The sequence below is a fragment of the Dendrobium catenatum genome, unplaced genomic scaffold (genome assembly GCF_001605985.2).
Source record: "Dendrobium catenatum unplaced genomic scaffold, ASM160598v2 original_scaffold_104518, whole genome shotgun sequence".
Lineage (NCBI taxonomy): Eukaryota > Viridiplantae > Streptophyta > Magnoliopsida > Asparagales > Orchidaceae > Dendrobium > Dendrobium catenatum.
In genome coordinates, this window is record NW_021422956.1 from 1 (window position 1) to 18,715 (window position 18,715).

The 18,715-nt window shown below is 36.8% G+C and overlaps 1 protein-coding gene across 1 annotated transcript; it reads left to right on the forward strand.

Annotated features, from left to right (window-relative positions):
• The first annotated feature begins 1,151 nt into the window (after positions 1-1,151).
• LOC110106006 lies at positions 1,152-5,797 on the forward strand. The gene is made up of 6 exons (XM_020835724.1): positions 1,152-1,939; positions 2,179-2,625; positions 2,730-2,991; positions 3,181-4,255; positions 4,365-5,227; positions 5,348-5,797. The coding sequence occupies exons 1-6, from the start codon at positions 1,152-1,154 to the stop codon at positions 5,795-5,797; spliced, it is 3,885 nt and encodes a 1,294-aa protein (XP_020691383.1).
• Positions 5,798-18,715: the final 12,918 nt, after the last annotated feature.

Here is an 18,715-nt window from a genome sequence, read left to right on the forward strand (position 1 = left end):
AACTTAGGCTTAACAACCTAATTATTAGACTCAACAGGAAGCGGACGGTCATGGGGTTCGCGGAGGAGTTGAACCAACTACCAGCTAAACACGGAGAGATCTCAATAATTTATTTTCCCAATTGAAGATAACTGAACTAATCCAGGCAGACCACTTAAATGGTTACTCAACCGTATTTCTTCTAAGATAAGGAACAAATCAAGACTTGGGGATTCAAGCAAAAAACACTAACACAATAAATGGTAGGACTGATACCGCAATAAAATAAGTTACATTCATTGCTCTTAAACTTTTGAGTTTTATCTCTTTTTTTTTCTTGAAATCCAAACAAATTTAAAAGAATAAATTATTTTCTGCAAAAGAACGATAAAAAAGGATTATTTGTGATAAAATATTTCTAGAATTCAAAGCGGATGATAAATTACTTACATTCTGAAAGCCCACTGGGAACTGTTTAAAGCTCTGCTAGGGTTTGGCTTTCTTGGTGATTCTACTTTCCTCTTCCCGCGCCGCCAGTTTGGGGAGGATTCTTCCCTCCCCCGCCGCTAGAGATGGCCACCTCTTCCTCTTAACTTCATGATTTCCCCCTCCCTGGAGCTTCATCTCCTTCCCTTGCTCCCCTTACAAACCTTAACTTCATCTCTAACCTCACCAACAAAGATCCTATAGCTAATGAGTTCACTCTCAAGTTTGTCCCAAATCCTACGAAGGTTCCTTTCTCTGCCGCTGAACTGGAGCATGGTGTTCCAGATTGGCATTTGTCGCTGGTCGGTTACTCTGTTGGCCCGATACCAACATATCTGAGCTTGCAAAATATCGTCAACAGACTGTGGCAGCCCAAAGGTTCAGTTGAGCTTCTTTCTCTCAACGATGGCTTTTTCTGTTTAAGTTCTTCAATTCCCTTGGGAGGATTTGAAGTCGGCCTGGTCGGGGGGGGCCTTGGTTCTTCTTTGGGAGACCCTTCATTTTACAGAAGTGGACTCCCAAATTCAAGCCGAAAAGGGAAGATTTTACATCCATTCCACTTTGGATTAAAATCGTGGACTTTCCCTTGGCGGTTTGGAATCCTGAGGGCATCTCGAAAATTGCCAGCTTCATTAGACACCCTTTGGCGGTTGACGCTTTAACGGCAAGAAAAACAAGATTAACCTATGCCAAGGTCTGTGTCATGGTTACCAACTCCTCTACTCTTCCAGATGAAATTCCCATCTCCATGGATGGTGATGACTTTTCTCTTAAGGTTATCTATGATTGGAAACATGTTCCTTGTACTGGTTGTGGTTCCTTGGTTCATCCATCCTCTCTTTGTCAAAAACCCTCCGCCTAAACCTATTACTATTCCCAACTCCCGGGGTAGGAGCACTAGCCGTGCTAGACCTCCCAGACTGCCACCTCCCACTAAGGCTCCGGCAATCTTGCCTAAACCTGATGCTCCTCTTAATGTTAACCTTCCTTCTTCCCAACCGGACTCTCAAGTTGGCCCTATCCAACCACCTCTTTCTCTGCCTTCGCCTTTACCTTTGACTGATCCATTACCTCCTTCTACTACTCTACCCATAAATTCTCTTCCTCTATCACATTTATCTCCACCAAAAGATCCAATACCAAACTTAAATTCTTCTTCTGAAGATTTCTCTTCTTCAGACATCCCTTCTTCCTCTGCTTTACCGTTGCCTGTCTCCAACCCTTCCAAAATTAGACCTGTGTTTCCCCCTTCCCCTAAGTCTTCTCAGAATTTGGACTCTACTATTTCCACCATTACATGGCAACCTAAACAGATCAACTCCTCCTTGTCTCCCAATAAATTTGCTATCCTTGAACCCGAAGAACCTCCTGACATAGCTGTGCACTACTCTCCCAAATCCTCTTCTAATGTGGTAGAGTCTAAGCTTGATGATCCTCCTGGAAAATCCACCAACTACAAAGTTAACACCTCAAAGTCTACCAGAGCCAAAAATTCCAAAAAATCGCAACCTTTTAAGTCAAAATGAACCTACCTAAAATTTATTGCTGGAACGTCCGTGGTTTCTCTAGCTCGGATAGAGTTCTGGCTGTCAAACGCCTGATTGTTGCTCAACAAATTGACTTCCTTTGTATCCTGGAAGCCAAGATTAATCCCTCTCATCTCGCGGATCCCTGGTTTATTAATTCACATATGGTGTTCCCCAATGAAAACAGTTGCAACAACTTTGATCACTCATTTCCTGGTCGGATATGGATTAAGTGGAACCCTGCTGTGGTCACTTTTATCCCATCTTTTTCTTCTTCTCAGTTAATACATGGTTGTATTCATTATGGTGCTTCGAAAAAGTTCTTAGTTTCTGTGGTCTATGCGGCAAATTCCTTGGAGGATAGGAAATTACTTTGGCAGGACCTGTCTTCTATTGCTGTCAATATTACTTCCCCTTGGGTCATAATGGGGGACTTTAACTGTTATAAAGATTCCAATGATAAGTCGGGTGGCTCCCCCACTCACTTTAGTCATTTTGGTGAATTGAATGGATGGTATTCTTCCTCTGGCACTTTTGAATTTGCTTCTACCGGACTCCATTACACTTGGTTTAACAAACGTGCAAATGACCCTGTCCATGTTAAACTTGATAGAATGATTGTGAATCAACTCTGGTTGGATTGTTATCCTAAGTCCTTTTACAAGGTTGAAGCACCTGGTTGCTCGGACCATTCACCACTTTTGCTTTTTCTGGGTCTGTTATTCCCAATTTTGGTAGGTTCCAATTCAAGGATTATTGGACTAATATGGATGGTTATTGGGAGAATGTTATTGCGGCTTTTTCTGTACATTTTGGGGGGAGTCCGATTTGTAACTTATATGGGAAACTGAAAGACTTGAAAATTTTGCTTAAGAAAAGGAGTTGGGCTGATTCCTCCTTTATCATGAATAAAATAAGTGCTACTGAGAAAAGGCAATCCCATTTGCTTTACCTGATTTCTGGTAATCCACTTGATTCCAATTTGAATGACAATCTTAAAGTAACTAATTAAGAACTTCATAATTTGAATGTTGCTTGGTCTTCGTGGATTATTCAAAGGGCCAAGGCTAAATGGCTCTCCAATGGGGAGGATGATTTGGGGTTTTTGTATGCTCGTATCAAATCTAGAGGCAATCACAATCTCATTTCTGAACTTTCAACTTCTGAAGGAACTTTCTCCTCCCATTAGGACATTGCAAATGCTGCGGTTTCTTACTTTAAGAAAATTTATAATACTCCCGTTCCTAGTTGCCCGAATATTTCTAGTTTTCCTCCTGGGAGTGTCATTCCCTCCCATTTGATTCAACCTCTCATTGCCCCGATCACCAATGATGAGATCAAATCTGTTGTCTTCTCGGGGCCTAATTCCTCCTCTCCGGGTCCGGATGGGTTTAGTTTTACTTTCTATAAAAGGTCTTGGGAGGTGATTGGCTTCTATGTTTGCAATGCTGTTAAACATTTCTTTTCTTCAGGCCAGCTGCCCTCTGCCGCCAAAGCCACGGGTATTGTTTTAATCCCAAAACACTCACATGCTTCTAACATCTCTGATTACCGTCCGATTTCTCTTTGTAATGTTCTCTATAAGATCATTGCGAAGATTTTGGCAATTAGACTTAAAGAGGTGCTGCCTTTCATCATTCATAAAAGCCAAGCTGGCTTCATCTCCAAAAGAATTTCTTCGGATAACATTGTGCTGGCCGCTGACATTTTGAGGACCTTTAATGTTGAACGGGTTAACAAGTTCCTCTGTGCTAAATTAGATATTAAAAAAGCCTTTGATATTGTTTCCCGTGAGTTTCTTTTGCAAAGGCTTGCCATAAAGGGGTTCCCTGAACAGTTTATTACCTGGATTAAGGGGTGTATTATGGATGTTCCTTTTTCTGTCATTATTAATGGAACTTTGGAGGGTTTCTTTAAATCTTCCTCGGGTCTCCGTCAAGATTGTCCCTTATCACCCCTTCTTTTTACTGTGGTTATGGATGCATTTTCCTCCGCTCTGGAGGAAGGCAGTTTCAAAGGCATTTCTTGTGGCTCTATGAATTTCAGCCATCTACTTTATGCTGATGATGTATTGGTGTTTGGGGAAGCTTCCTTACAAAATGCCATGGATCTTAAAGACACTCTCAATAATTTTGCTGCCTCTACTGGGCTTTACATCAATGATAATAAAAGTTCTATCCTCTTCTCCTCTAATACCACTGCTGCCCATGACATTTCCAACCTGCTTGGTTTCTCCCTTGCTGATCATTCCATCAGCTATTTGGGTATTCCCATTCCCATTAAAAAATATTACTTTGACTCACTTCCAACCACTACTGAGTAAACTTTCTACTCTACTTGCTGGTTGGAAAGTTAAGTTTTTGTCTTTTGCAGGTAGAATCCAATATTTGAAGTTTACTATTGCAAATACTATCACTTATTGGATAAGAGGAGCTATTTTACCCAAATGCTGCTGCAAAGTCATTGACAAGTTATGCTCTAAGTTTCTATATCACGGCACTTCCTTTGGGAAGAAACTCCACTTAATTTCTTGGAAAAAAACTTGTCTACCTACGGAGATGGGTGGGCTGGGAATACCTGACATTCATTCTCTTTCTTTTGGTTACAGCTGCTCCTTCATTTGGAGATTTTATTCCTCTAATTCCCTACCTGGTGATTGGTTTAGACTGAGAAACTCTTCCCCTTTGAAACCCCCAACTGCTAAAGCTTCTAAATTTTGGACTTTCACCTGCAAGACTGCTACTAGACTCAAGCAGAATTTAAAATTTGTGGTTACCCGTTATAACTGTATCATGGACTCTATCTGGGACCCCTGGATTAATGGTGTGGCCGGATATGAACTTATGCATTCTACTGTTTCTGGATATTCTGCTGTTAAAAATTTGATTGTGGACGGGTTTTGGGATCTGTTTGGTTACACTCTTTCGGGTATCTCTCACATTATCTCCTCTATTCCCATTTTGGACAATCATTTGGATTGTGTGGAATGGACCGGAGTTGGTAAACTGTGCTTTAAAACTTTCAGGAAGCTTTTTTACTCTGCTGTTGAGAAGGTTAACTGGTCTATTTTCATTTGGCACAAGAGGTCTGCTCTTAAGTACTCTTCTTATGGTTGGCTTGCTGTTTGTGATGGTGTATCAACTGCTGATAATTTGAGAAAGCGGAACATTTTTATTAACAGCACTTGCCATCTTTGTGGAAAGGTGGATGAATCTATTTTGCACATGTTTTTACCTGTGATTTCTCTTTTGGGGTTTTATCTGCTCTTCTCCCCTCTTTTGGCGGCTTCTTTTTTAGGCCTTCTTTACTTCAAAGTTTTAAATTTTTTGAAGATATACAACATTTTGATAGGCAAGAAAAGAAATTTTGTTTTTTGGTCATTTGCTGCTCTGTCTACTATCTTTGGCGGGAAAGAAATGTTAGACGTTTTGAAGGGATTTCGGAAGACCATATCACCATCTGTAACAAGATCTCTCATGCGCTTAAGGTCAAAACGAAATGCTGGAAATTTTTGGATAAGCTGCAATTCAAGTTCCCACAATGCTTCTTTTAGCATCAACGTTTACATACTGATGGATTTCAAGGGCAATGATGATTGGGACCGGCTCCTAACCCCTCCGCCCCTGGACGGCCAGGGCTCTTTTGTCCCTTCTTTGGCAATTGGTTGGGCACTTACTGCAAGTGCTATTACTTCGATTTTGTTTGCTTTGGCAACCGTGGCATGTCCGGTTCTGCTGCTTATGGGGGCTCTGAGTTATTCTATCTACATGCAGTTTTGTTATTGGGATCGGTCTCATTTTTCCTGAGCCCGTTTTTGGGGGTCCTCAGTAATCCCTGTTTCTGTTTTCGGCTGGGTTTTGTTATTTTTCTGTTTATGATATAATTTTGGGTTTACAGGTTTTCTTTTAACTTTGTAACCATTTCTTCATTTTAATATATGGGCTCTGCCCCAATTTTTTCAAACCCAAAAAAAAAAAAAGGCTAAATGACAAGCGACCATTTGAGCCTTTCTAGCTTAACTTTAGTAACGTGTCATGTTGACAAACTTGTCTAGTGCATTTTAGTTCATTATACTAGCACATGCGACAAAAGCATGGAACATCTGGAACAAAGATTCTGCCTGAATCCCACTGATTTCCTGAAGGATCAACGTTTTTATCGATTTTTATTTTTTTAATTGAATATTCTAAAAAAAAATTATTATTCAAGCAACGAATCTCGAGCAAAATCAAACCGGAAACTTCAAATAATTAAAATCAAGAGCATTCGAACCCGATTCAGCAGCTTATAGTCGAACTGAGCGTCTCGGAAATACAACCCAACGAACAAATTCAACCCAATCCGAGCCAAAATGGATCCAAATCAAGGATCCCAAAGCGCTGTTGGAAGGTTCAAACCCAATTTGAGGTTACTAAACGGTCTCCGATTTTAACGAGCTTATACTTGAATCGAAGGGCTCGACGAGGCGAAAATCCAATGAGACAAGATCGCCAATTCCACTTCATAAAGCCTCCAGAATGTCCGACGAACGGTGGCACGATCGAAGGTTCAATATCGGCGTCCATCGACCACTCCTACTTCGCCCATATCTCCACACCTATTTTACAAGCATGCCACTCGCAGAAAAATTAAAATAAAGCCCTCATTCTCACAAAGGACTCAAGTTTAAGAAGAAGAGAAGAAGGAAGAAAGAAGAGAAAGGAGAAATGAGAATCCTCTCCTCCTTGTACCACCGCCGGACTCTTCTCCCGCCTGAATACCCAAACTCTGCTGATTTCAGAAACGACGGGATATGCCAAAAGCTTTGAAATTTCTCAAGTTATAATCTGATCGTCCCATTTGTGGGACGAATCAAGTTTTTGTAATTTTACAAAAGAACTAGTGGAACTTTTCAGCTGGGCTACGGGTACCCCATGATTTCTCTCTCGGGTTTTCCACGTAAAAATATGTGTTCATTTCTTTTTCGTTGATGTTGCTGAATATTCGTTCAACGCTCGGACGTGATTTGTAAATCAACGCCGCGATGATCTAGCCCCAACATTAAAATATATCAAAATTCTTATGAAAATTGAGTTAAGTATTTATTTAGATAGTTTTTTAACTGTTTATTTTATATAATAAATAAATTTTGACTATCATTTTCTCATTATTTTTCAAAAAATTTTATGAAGAAAAGCTGTACGCTCTATAATAATTAATAGATTTTTTTTTCACAGCAACTTCACAACCAACTCTATAAGACCAATACAGTTTTCCCAAACAACTCAAAAAGAAAAAATTATGCTATGTAGAGACCGGATGGAGAACGACAATCCGGAGGACCAATCAAAATGGTCAAGTTACTGAGTAAAAGGGTGACATGATGCATTCTGTTGGTCTCCGACCGTATTCGCGTCGCACAAAATAAATTTTTTTGGAAGGTGAGAAAAAAATACTTTTGAAAGAGATAAATTTTAGTTTGGAGGCGAGATTATTTCAAAAACTTATGTAAAACATACAAAAATTAGAGTATTATTCAATATATTAGAAAATAAATTACTAATATTCTATAAGTATAATTTATATTAGATTTAATTTAATAAAATTATAGATAATCCTCTAAGAAGAAAGATTGCATTTCAATCTATTTAGAGAGAAGAGAGAGAGAGAGAGAGAGAGAGAGAATAATGTATAATAAAACCTTTTTTTATTTCTATAATATGTGGGGGAAGAGACAAAGATTTTCCCACATTTAATTATTTTTTTCTCTTTATAAATAGAAATAGAAGTTGTGAATCTAATTTTTAGTTAAAAAATATTAAGTCTGAATGGAAGATAAGTAATTTTATAATTTAATGATAAAATGTTATTTGATCGCACATGCAAGGTTACATTGGCTCATATGATTTGTAATTGTGATGATAAAAAATATGTCAAAATATCTAAAATTTTGTTTTAAATTTCATCCAAATGATCTAAAATTATTTAATCTTATTTAAGATTATAATGTATAGAATAATTACTGAATCGATCCTAATTTTTTGAATGACCAAAATAATATTTTAGGACTATATAAAGATTAAAAGTACTAATTTCATATGATCTGAAAATGGATCAATTAGTCATTTTTGAAATCATTAGGATTATTTTAAAAACCAAATGACTAAAATTAAAATTTTTAAATGTAGTAGAAACTATTTAATTTGATCTTCTTAAAAGTTTCAAGGATCATTTTTGATCATTATCCCAATTTCCAATAATTTCAAATATATTCACATGATGATATATAATTATTTGGGTTTCTCTTTACAAATAAAAATATGACAAATTGTAAAGATGGTTAAGGCTTCGTTGGAATAGCTTTTTAATGGCTTTCTTTTTTTTGACTAGTAACTACAATTTTGATCGACCACTATTTTTCACCTGCATTCAAAGAAAATTTTTATATCTGTTAGAAAATTGCGTTGTACTAATTTTCAAAAAAAGTATTTATTCTAATAGCTTCACAATTACTTTTACAAATATTGCGAATACATTGAATACTACTCACATTGGTCTGTTGTTAAGAGCATTGTTACAAAAATTTTTTTTCGATTTGATATTGTTATTGTGATGTGCTTGAATTTACTTTTAATTAGCTTATAAGACTGTTGCGATGACTTTCTTACTGTTTTCAAAAATTAAGTTATATAAAATTAAAAATTTTTATATTAGAAAGTCTTGATTAAGAAGCGTAAGAAAACTATCCTAATGAAGCCAATGTCCCAAAAAAAAAGCTACATTAATAACTCTAAAAATTAACGGAGAACATAGAAATAACGAAATATTATAAATTCACGTGGGAAAAGATGAAATACTAAAATTTATAGAAACCTAATTATACAAAGAACAATAATTGTAAATTAGATTGAGATAATTTTAGATTTAAATATTATTAATGGATAAAACTTCACTTATTGCATTTAAAATATATTTTTGTTAATTTTTTTTAAAGCAGTCGGTTAAATAGTCGTTTTTTTTTTGGACATTTAGTCTTAAGGTCAAACTCACACACACAACGCATGACACTATGGACTCGAACTTGGAACCTCTTATGAACCTAAAGCTTCAACAATAGGCAGCGAGTTGGTAAATAAGTCGTTTAGCTACGTGCTGCTGTGATAAGCTTTCCTTTAATGCACGAGTACGCCATATGAATCGGTAACGCTACGTTAAGTTAGTTATTAAAAGTACAGCCTAAATTTGTCATTGAAGCTCAAAACTGAAACATTTACATTTCGTTGTGACAGTTAGGACCATAATGGATCCGCGGTCTTTTCTGTAATATCTAGATAGTTTAGGGCTGTTTGTTATTATATTTAATTAGGTTGAACTATTTAATTTAAACTTCAACATGTATGCAAAAGCTCGAATTTAAATATTGACTCTAATGGCTAGCGTTAGGACAACTTTCTTACTAATCTTAATAATTAAAATAGAATTTTTTTTTTTAATTTTGTGCCTAAAATGCATTTAAGAAATGCAAGAAAACCATCCCAAAGTGAAACCTAAATTTCTAATCAAACGCAGCCATTTTTGTGTTTTATTTGGTTGAGAGCTTTTGTATACTAGTCAAGAGCAAGGTGCGAAAACAGCTTATTTCAGGCTGGGCAAATTTTGCTTATGAAATATTATATATTATATTAATAAAAAAAAGAACATATTCAAAGCAAAAATAAATTATGATTATAAATTAAAATTATTACAAGCTTAAATAATCTTTTTGCATTTCTGATAATGCTGCATTATACTTCATTAGGAATTAAATCCAAATACATCATTTTCAATATAAGGCACCAGACATCGTTGAGCCAATCATCACCCCACCTACTCACGTAGTCGATGTTACAATCCTTCATTGCAGAAAATGCTCTTTCCACTGTAGCAAGTAGCATACTGTAAAGTCCATGCTAAAATAATGAGTCGGGGGGTTTTATAAACCAGCCGGATACACATCATCCTCTTTGAAACTTAACATATTGCTTGAAAGATCAGAGCAATATTGTGTAGAGAGGAGAACTCAGCACTGGTACGCATATCAATAATATAATTGATAATTGATTTTAAGAGCCACAAGATCAATGTAAAAATCATTTGGATTATAACTCAGCTACGTAATCAATTCCTCTCATCAATAGCTTGGAAGTATCAGTTGGATTTAAGGCAATGCACAGCAAAGAAGCAATTCAGTGCGTTAGTTCGGAAAGCGATTATTATCTCTTGAAGTTGCATGTCAACTACAGTATAGAAGCTCAACACGATAATGATGTAAGTGTGTTCTTTCTTCACCTCTTCGTACGTTCGACGACGTTTTGTAGTTCATTCATCTTCGAAACTGTAAACTTCAAAAAACATACAAAAATGAGAAACTTCATCTAAAGAACAAGTCCATCCACTTTCCCTAGTACCTGTAGTCGAGTTTAGAATATGTGCACCAATGTCATTGCATTTTCAATGTCCTGATCTTTTCTTTGTAGGATTGTGATAACTCATTCTAATTCCCAAGATAATCAATCATCAATGCGATTGTGAAATGAAATCAAATGACTCCATCACATCAATCAAAGTCCTGCTTCAACTGATTGTTGATCATTTACCCCTTCGCCTTTAATGATCCGGCACCTCGATTACTAAAGCATACATTCATAAGACTAATTAGAGTAATGAAATTAACTCCAATCGGTATCACTGGACCTTTGAAATAGCTCTTGATTTAAACCTCTGCCGCTTATTAAATGCCAGCTTAGATGTGATAAGAATTTTTTCAGGCTGAATTGCTTTCATAGTATCTGATCTCTTAACAAGAAAGCTCCGAAACATTATTTATAATCTTGAAGCAAACTCAAATAATGTTTCACTCCAATATTCTTGGCCAACAGGCTAACTAAGCATAATTGCATTGATGGCAAACAATGAAAATAAAAGCTTGGATTATCATAAGAATGAGAGCTCAAACATTAAATCCCCACGCATATTAGATCCCATTCATACTGACGCGATCTTATGTAAGCCTCAGATGCTTTGCAAGTGTTCTTCTACTGCAGCTTGAAGTTACTGCATTGTGAAGCAACATGTTTAATTCCAATAAAATCTTTCAATAACCTTGCCCTTTTCTATCAAAATATCTCACTGCTAATGCCAACTGCTCTTCGTTTGAAACATCACGCTTCTCATCTACTAGAAGGAAAATAAGAATTTCAATATCATTTATGAATAAAGCCCAATTGTTTCAAACGATTGCGCACAACAAATTTCCTTCTGGAACTGTGTGAAAATAACTTCATTTTGCACTTGCCATTTTCAAAACTAACCTTCTTGATTTCTTCATTGTGGTAGCAAGAAAGTAAAATAATTCTAAATAGTTTCCTTATTATTTGAATCAGGATGCTTCATCTATGGCACGAATGACAAACCTTGCTTTAGAAGAATCTAACATCATGTCACGGCAGCAAGACAATAGGACCCGGTTATTCTTTTTTAATTCTTATCATCTTTTATGAGCCATAAAGTAGAACCACTCGTAATTTAAGATTTATTAAATTCTCACTTTCTGTCTGCTTTTTGGAGCACTTATTTATGTTCCCCAACAGAGCTAATAAACTTTCTTTCTCTTCCCAATTCTTAAAACCTTCACCAACAAAAGAATCACCACCACCCTACTTATATCGCTGCTCCTGAGGTTTGAATAAGTAACAATATAAACAAAATGCAGCATCTTTGATTACACTATACTCTAGCCAGCTGGATATTCTTCAAACCATTTAGAATTAGAACCTTCGAGTACATTTCCTATTGTTTTGCGGAAGTTATGTTTTCTGGCTGATAAGTCCTTTACCAAATATGCTCGCGAATTCTCCCCTATCATTTCACATCATAATTCCATTATGAAGGTCGAAGCCCAGGATCAATAGTAAGATATCAAGTCGACCCAACACGTTCCTTCCTTTTCATAAGATCGATCCAATGAACGAATAACTAAGCATAATAAAAATAATTTTAATCTACTGAAATGTAAATACAAAAAATAAAAGTAGGGTTGATATCGTCTGTCGTATTATACAACCATAAAAATGCGTAAAAAATACAAACATCAACGCATATCAAAGCTTGAAGATGGCTAAGAAAGATATAAGACTACTGAAATTAAATTAAGCTGCATATTAAAACTGTAACCCTAAACCTTAGCTGAAATTAAATTATCTCAAATTCAAATTAAAATATTTTTATTTAATTTTTTTTTTGAATTTTTTAAATTATTAATTATTAATAATTATAAATCCTATGTGGATTTATAATAAAATAACATAATTATCTTTATTTTTTATATTTTTTGTCTATAAATGTTTTTTTTTTATATTAAAATTATTTTATTTAATTTTGAAAATTATAGTTTTATTATATAAATATTTTATGTTCAAAATCTCTTAATGATGCGTTATTTGTTATCTGTTATTCATTTTGGGTGTGTTTTTTTTTTATTTTATTTATATTGTTATTTCTTTGTGTTTATTTAATTATTTTATCTTAAATAATGTAATTATCTTCATTTTTTTTTTTTTTGAATATTATCTTTGATTGATTAATTCTTTTTTTTTTGTTGATATTCTGTTTTTTTTGGTTTTTGCTTTATTAACCAACTGAAATCAAAATGTTTTCACACTATGCAGAAAATTTAAAAAAAAAAAGGAAAGGAAACAAACTCAATATCAGATAAGAAAGCCATCAACAAGAAAGATAGAGCAAGAAGTAAACTTGTTTCTGGATTTACCTTCAAATTGAAACTAGGAAAGTCGCTGCGCTGCTAATCGGATGCAAACCAAAAACGTGAGTTTGCGATGTGGAACAGCGAACTAGCGAAGCTTGTCAACGAACTAGCGAAGCCGAGCAAACCCTTGCGATATGCGACGATGATTCCCGTCTCCCGAAACCTGCATCCGCGAACGACGGAAGAAAGGAGGAATTTTTCTGCGAAGGCCTCCTGCGACGAGCGGACTGTCGAGTGTCGTGTTTCGAAGAACCTGCCTGGCGCCTACATTACGAACAATCTGAGTGCGGGCTGTACCGCTGTTGCGGATGGGCAAAGCATCTTTAGGCTTAATATGTTTTGAGGAGGGCAAAAAACCCCAAAATGCCCCTCTTTACAATATTTGTTTTTTTTCAGGGTGGGCATATTTGCCCACCCTTCAGGTAGCCTGGATCCGCCCCTGAGTCAAGAGGTCTTGATTTCGAGTCTTATTTTGTAATGGTATGTCAGTTTAAACAAATGTGTCTAAAATATCACCAAAAAAAATTCTTTTTTTTTTTTTAAACATTTGGGCTGGTAAAATACGCAAGTTTCGAACTCAAAAACTCTTGTGATAACCAAAGAACTCCTAACCAATAGACCAAGATGAAGCTGTGTAAAAAAAATTTCTAATCAATAAGTTAAAAAATGATTTCATGTTTATATACAAAACTTTTTTTTGATAGTCAAAAACTCAAATCAACAGACCAATTGAGTGCATTAAAAAAAGTTTATAGTCAATAAGTTAAAAATGATTAGCATTGATTATATAAATAAATTTGAAATAAATCAAATACAAAAATATTTGCATGGGAATACCAAATATGGAGATTTGGAGTATAATGAGATTAATTGGAAACATTTGTTTATCCCCTCCACCATTCCATGGTAGGCAATTATTATTTCCGGTGTCCGGATACGTCCGGACCACCAAGTTCAAACGTTGCCACGTCCAAAAATATAAACAAGAGCCCCAATGTATTCGTGGTAGACTTGCCGTCTGGCTTGAGTGTCCGACCGGATAATTCGCCCATGGGAGAACATTCTCCACATTAAATCTTATATGCTGTTATTGATATTTCCTTAATATTTGAGAAAGGTTGATATTCATAATTTAGTACTACATTAGTATAATTATTTCAGCTAAATAAATCCTATAAATTTACTTTTTTTTTTGGATTTAGGATTCATTGGGATTTTTTATTTATTTTTTAAGCAGATTTTAAATAAATATTTTTGAACCTAAAATTTTTATTGCCAAAAAATTATTTTAAAAATTAGTAAGAAACTCCCCGTCTTTTGCACTTTTTTTTAATTTATTTTCAGATTTTGGGTGAAAGTAACAAATTCAATGCTTTTACCAATATATTTTTTTTCTCTTACAAAACATACCATGCAACAAATAATTTTATTTAATAAATCCACTAATAGCCCAAGTTTCCCTACAAAGCAAGGAAAACAATGTGACCAATGTTTGACTTTGCAACGTGCCATTCATCCATTGGCGAACAAATGGCGGTGAAACGTGGTTGCAAGGGTCTCTATAATTAACACTAATTATTTCTAACGGCTGTTCCGACTTGTGCCGTTGGGACCCACAAACCTAAGACCAGCCTCAAAGGCGTGACCCACGTGAATGAACTCAGTGCTAACGCGGAGTCCGCGGTTGGCCTCGCCAAGCTTCCCTACGAAGAGACGCGATGGCACAGAAAAAAACGGAACACGGATTTTGTCTCCTTCAAATCCCACACATACTGACGAATCGCTATGAAAGTGGCCGCCCATGCTACCTTGGATTCGTGGCAAGGCCTCAGAATCATATACAAAAACACACGGTAGAATAGAACTCGAACGCGCACTCTGTAATCATCTCTGCTCTCGTTTTCTGCTTGGTATGACAAGAGCAATTATACAGATGGAAAGCAGTCAGAACGGCCTGTCCATCAGCGATCCATACCATTGAACCCGAGCGGCGATAAATGACCGAGTAAAAGATCGCCTCTTTCTTCACGATATTTCTATTTATCTTTCGGTCTTTCCTTTCAGTAATTCTAGATTCTACTCTGCGTCTCTCCGTCATCTCCGTTTTCTTTAACGCTATGCCGCAGACCGTATAGAGACACAGCGAAGAACGGAATTTATAGAGCTTACGGATTTGAATTTCGATTGAAGGTAAGCTTGGAATGATATATTCTTCTCGATTCTATGTTCAAGTAGAAACGAGAAGTATATTCTCTGATAGTCGATCAATCTAGGGTTTTTGCTTTGCAGAATGGCAGAGCAAAACTAAAACTGTGCCTCTTAAAATAATGTCTGATAGTTTAAGAGTAGTTAGTTAAGAAAGGATTAGATGTGTTCATGGAAGTTAGGAGATTCAGGTGATGAATATGAAAGAAATTTGCTGTAAAAAATCGTCTCAAAATTGCGAGATACCAGATTCTACTGCGGAGTCCTTGTATACGTTAATTATCACGATAAAGAACATGAGTTCTCCCTTTCCTGAATTAAAAATTTGACACATGTGTTGAGAATCTGACTTTGTATTCGTCTTGTGTTTCTTGTTCTATAATTTTTTCCTCGGATTTTTGCGAGTATAACTACTGTTGTGTCAAAATGTCCGGGTCGAAGAGACCGCGACGAGTTTAAGAACAGAGATTTAATGAGACGGCGTGTAACTAGGAAATTCATTAGATTTCAGGTTTAAGTGAATACCGATTTACAGGAGCTCTCGTTCAGCCTATGAGGATTTCAACGGTGCGGATCCAGTTTTCAGTTTCGTATGAAGTTCGCGTTTTTTCTTGTAGGAGAAGAGAGAGAAGTATGGAGAGAAGCTTCTCGTGTTTCCAAATTTCCCCATCTCGACCAGTAACGCCAATCAAATATGTTTTCAGTTTCATGGTTGCCTGCAAGATTCTTTTTGCTGCTTCATTAAGTTTTAAATCTATACCATAAATGTTTGCTGTATGCATAGTAGAAACGTAATTAAGGAAGCGTCCGTGTTTACAGTTCTTAATACAAGATACATTCCCCAGCTGGATGTGGAACAAGAGTGACAAGGCAGAACTGAATTGAACCGACGACGCTAACTAGAATTTGTGAGCTGTGAAGTTATATGGGAGACAAGTCCCCCAGACTAGCTGTTTCTGGATTCAGCGGGCCCTAAATGCCGTAGGGTGTAGCTATACAAAAATCCAGGGGATACTTTGGTAAATATAAATGCGGTTTGTTTGAGTTTCTCGCACCACTCTTCAATTGGCTATATCCATATTGCTTTACACATCAATTCTTTTTTCTATTGATGTTAATAGAGTTATTTAACTTACTAATGCTCTTTTACTGGATCAGCCAAAGTGATGCGTTTCAAGTAGCTGGAGAAGTTTTGAGTTCACATCATCCCTGCAGCTCCAAGCACATATTCATATTAGTGTCCCCCAGCAATCAAAAAGGAAAACTTTGAAAGCAAACTCCAGCTTCTTATATCTTCCTTGAAGATCAAGATTCAAGCTGACAGAGAGTACTAAAGTTTACTGGGTCTAGTGGGAAGAGGAGAATGTCAAGAAAGATCTCTAGAACATGATAGATGATAGAAGGATCTAAACGACTCATGATTTCAGATGGTGAGTAGTTTTAACAGAGCAACGGGTGAGCTAATACACGGGGAGTAACAGGATGGGAAAAGATATAAATGGTGTCAAAGGTAAACTGATACGAGAAGAATCCCGGTTGAAACTGTAATAGAACCTCTTACATGATCCAGGAAAATGTTCCAGCAGCTATGAAATAACAGATTTAAGAAAGTCAAAGTGAGAATTACTTATGGAAGAACTGCTCCAGGAACTCTTGATGCAATGGGAGATTTCTCTACCGTAGAGCGAGAATAATATAAACAATAAATGGGGGAAGTTCACGAAATGTGATATGTCAAGAGCCTCGTATTATGAAAAGCTACTCCGTCGATGCTTATGAAGTGCGGCGATTTTTGACTCCCTGCCAACTGGGCATAATGAACGGCCGAAAGAAAACAGAATCTGCCATTCTCATAAGTATCATTGAGTTTCAGAAGAAGCATTTTGAAAAAATGAACCGTCATCCCCTCAGTTTATGCGATGGGGGAGCCGGAGATGATGTGTGAAAGCGGACTTCTAGAGATCGAGTGTAAGGAGCGCCCGGCTTACAGTAAGATGAGACGAAGACTTCTCGGGTTTGAATTCTAAGAAGAGTTTACAAATCTGATAGCGACACTAGTGATGAATCAGAAAAAATGAAAGCGCCACTTCGAAGTGTAATCAAAGAGATACGCCAAAAACATTTTGTCATTTATAGTTATACTTCTAAAAGGAATATGATAAAGTATAAGATGACATAAAGGGTTGATTAAAACTGAAAGATTGCACACTCCTTGGAATTTCTTTCACAGTAGAGATCGAGGCCAATTCCAAAGACAATTCTCGAGTTCGGAGGAGAGCCTATAAGGCCACATTTAATAAGGAAAGAATAATCTCTAGGGACAAACAGTATCGGATCATCATCCGCTTATTCCTCCTCTGCACAGCCCAATCTTCTTAGCCTGCTTGAATTCCCCACCATGAGCAGTTTGCCTCGCACAGGGATATTAACTCACATGGCAGCCTGCCCTACACATAGCCAATAGTGCGAGGCTTCGAGGATGTAGAGGCGAAAGAAAGAGCGCGTTTAGAGCCGTCTGCCAGAAAGCACAACACAAGTCATATACTCTTTCACAATGAAACAGTAGTACGAAGAGTCCATCGCTTCACCAAGATGACCACAAAATCTGCGAAAATCAATAGATAAAAACCACACATTAAGCGCCATGAGGATCCGACCAGGTTCCGGCCCAGGGCGCGTGGCGCATTTGTCAATATCTTGCCTACAGATGTAGACAAGCTATCCCACAACTGCGACGATAGCAGTATATATCTAGTATGATGGTACAACAAAAGGGATCATAAGAGCTTCGCTGTTGTTGCGTCTTGTTCATAAGTTCTAAGTACTCTTCAGAAGCAGCAAGACATCGTATCGATGCCTTCCGGCTGCCCTGCGGGAACGCCCGTCAATTCCCCAAGCTAAGAACCGACGAAAAAATAAAAGTTTTGAGAGCGACTTGATCGACATCCAGATTCAATTAAGTAATGCATATCAGGAGGGATCCGGTTACTTCATATTCTGAAGACGGTACCCGCATTTCTTTTGCGTCAGACATTGCTTATGAGCTGAACCTTCTCGGAGGCAGCCGTCCGCATAAGAGTTGATAAACATTGTGAGAAGAATGCGGTAAAGAAAGTGTAGGATTCGCGGCATAAAACATTCATAGGCGTATTCTCAGCTCGCACATATCTTACTCTTTGAGACTCCAGCTCCTGTGAAGCATCGATATAAGACACTGACAATTAGAATAGAGACTTAAGGAGGGAAAAACGGAATGCAAGGAGATTTTAGAACGAAGCGCTCTTCTTCCCTTGATCCACAGCCTTCAAAATTTGAGAATGGACCACAAAATTTTTTGTTTTATGACAACCTTAATGTTTATGGTTTAGACATAAGCAGGGACTAATCTTTTATTACTTACCTGATCATTGGTGTATTCATTGGTGATGTATGAAAATAAGCCTCTTCTGTGAGCTTATAAGATGAAGAGTGATACCTTCGCTTCCCAAAAATCCAACACATCCGAAAAGCAAATTCAGATTATTACAGCCGAAATTGCTAGCAAAAAATGATTAGGCATCGAAATAAAAAGGAGTGAGCCCCACACGCTGTAGATTCACTGTTCGCACTTTCAATCCCCCATGCTTAATTGTTGAGATATGTATCATAAACGACGAATGGGGACGCTTCAAATTCAACACTCTATATCATCCGATTAAATCATTTGCAATAGGTAAGAATACGCCTCTCGGCTGGC

Bases quoted from the DNA above. Each gene is read 5' to 3' on its own strand.
- LOC110106006 (XM_020835724.1), top strand. From the start codon at position 1,152: ATGCCAAGGTCTGTGTCATGGTTACCAACTCCTCTACTCTTCCAGATG. The intron at 2,992-3,180 runs GTAACTAATTAA...TCCTCCCATTAG, and splicing joins ATTTGAATGACAATCTTAAA to GACATTGCAAATGCTGCGGT. The intron at 4,256-4,364 runs GTATTCCCATTC...TGTCTTTTGCAG, and splicing joins TCATTCCATCAGCTATTTGG to GTAGAATCCAATATTTGAAG.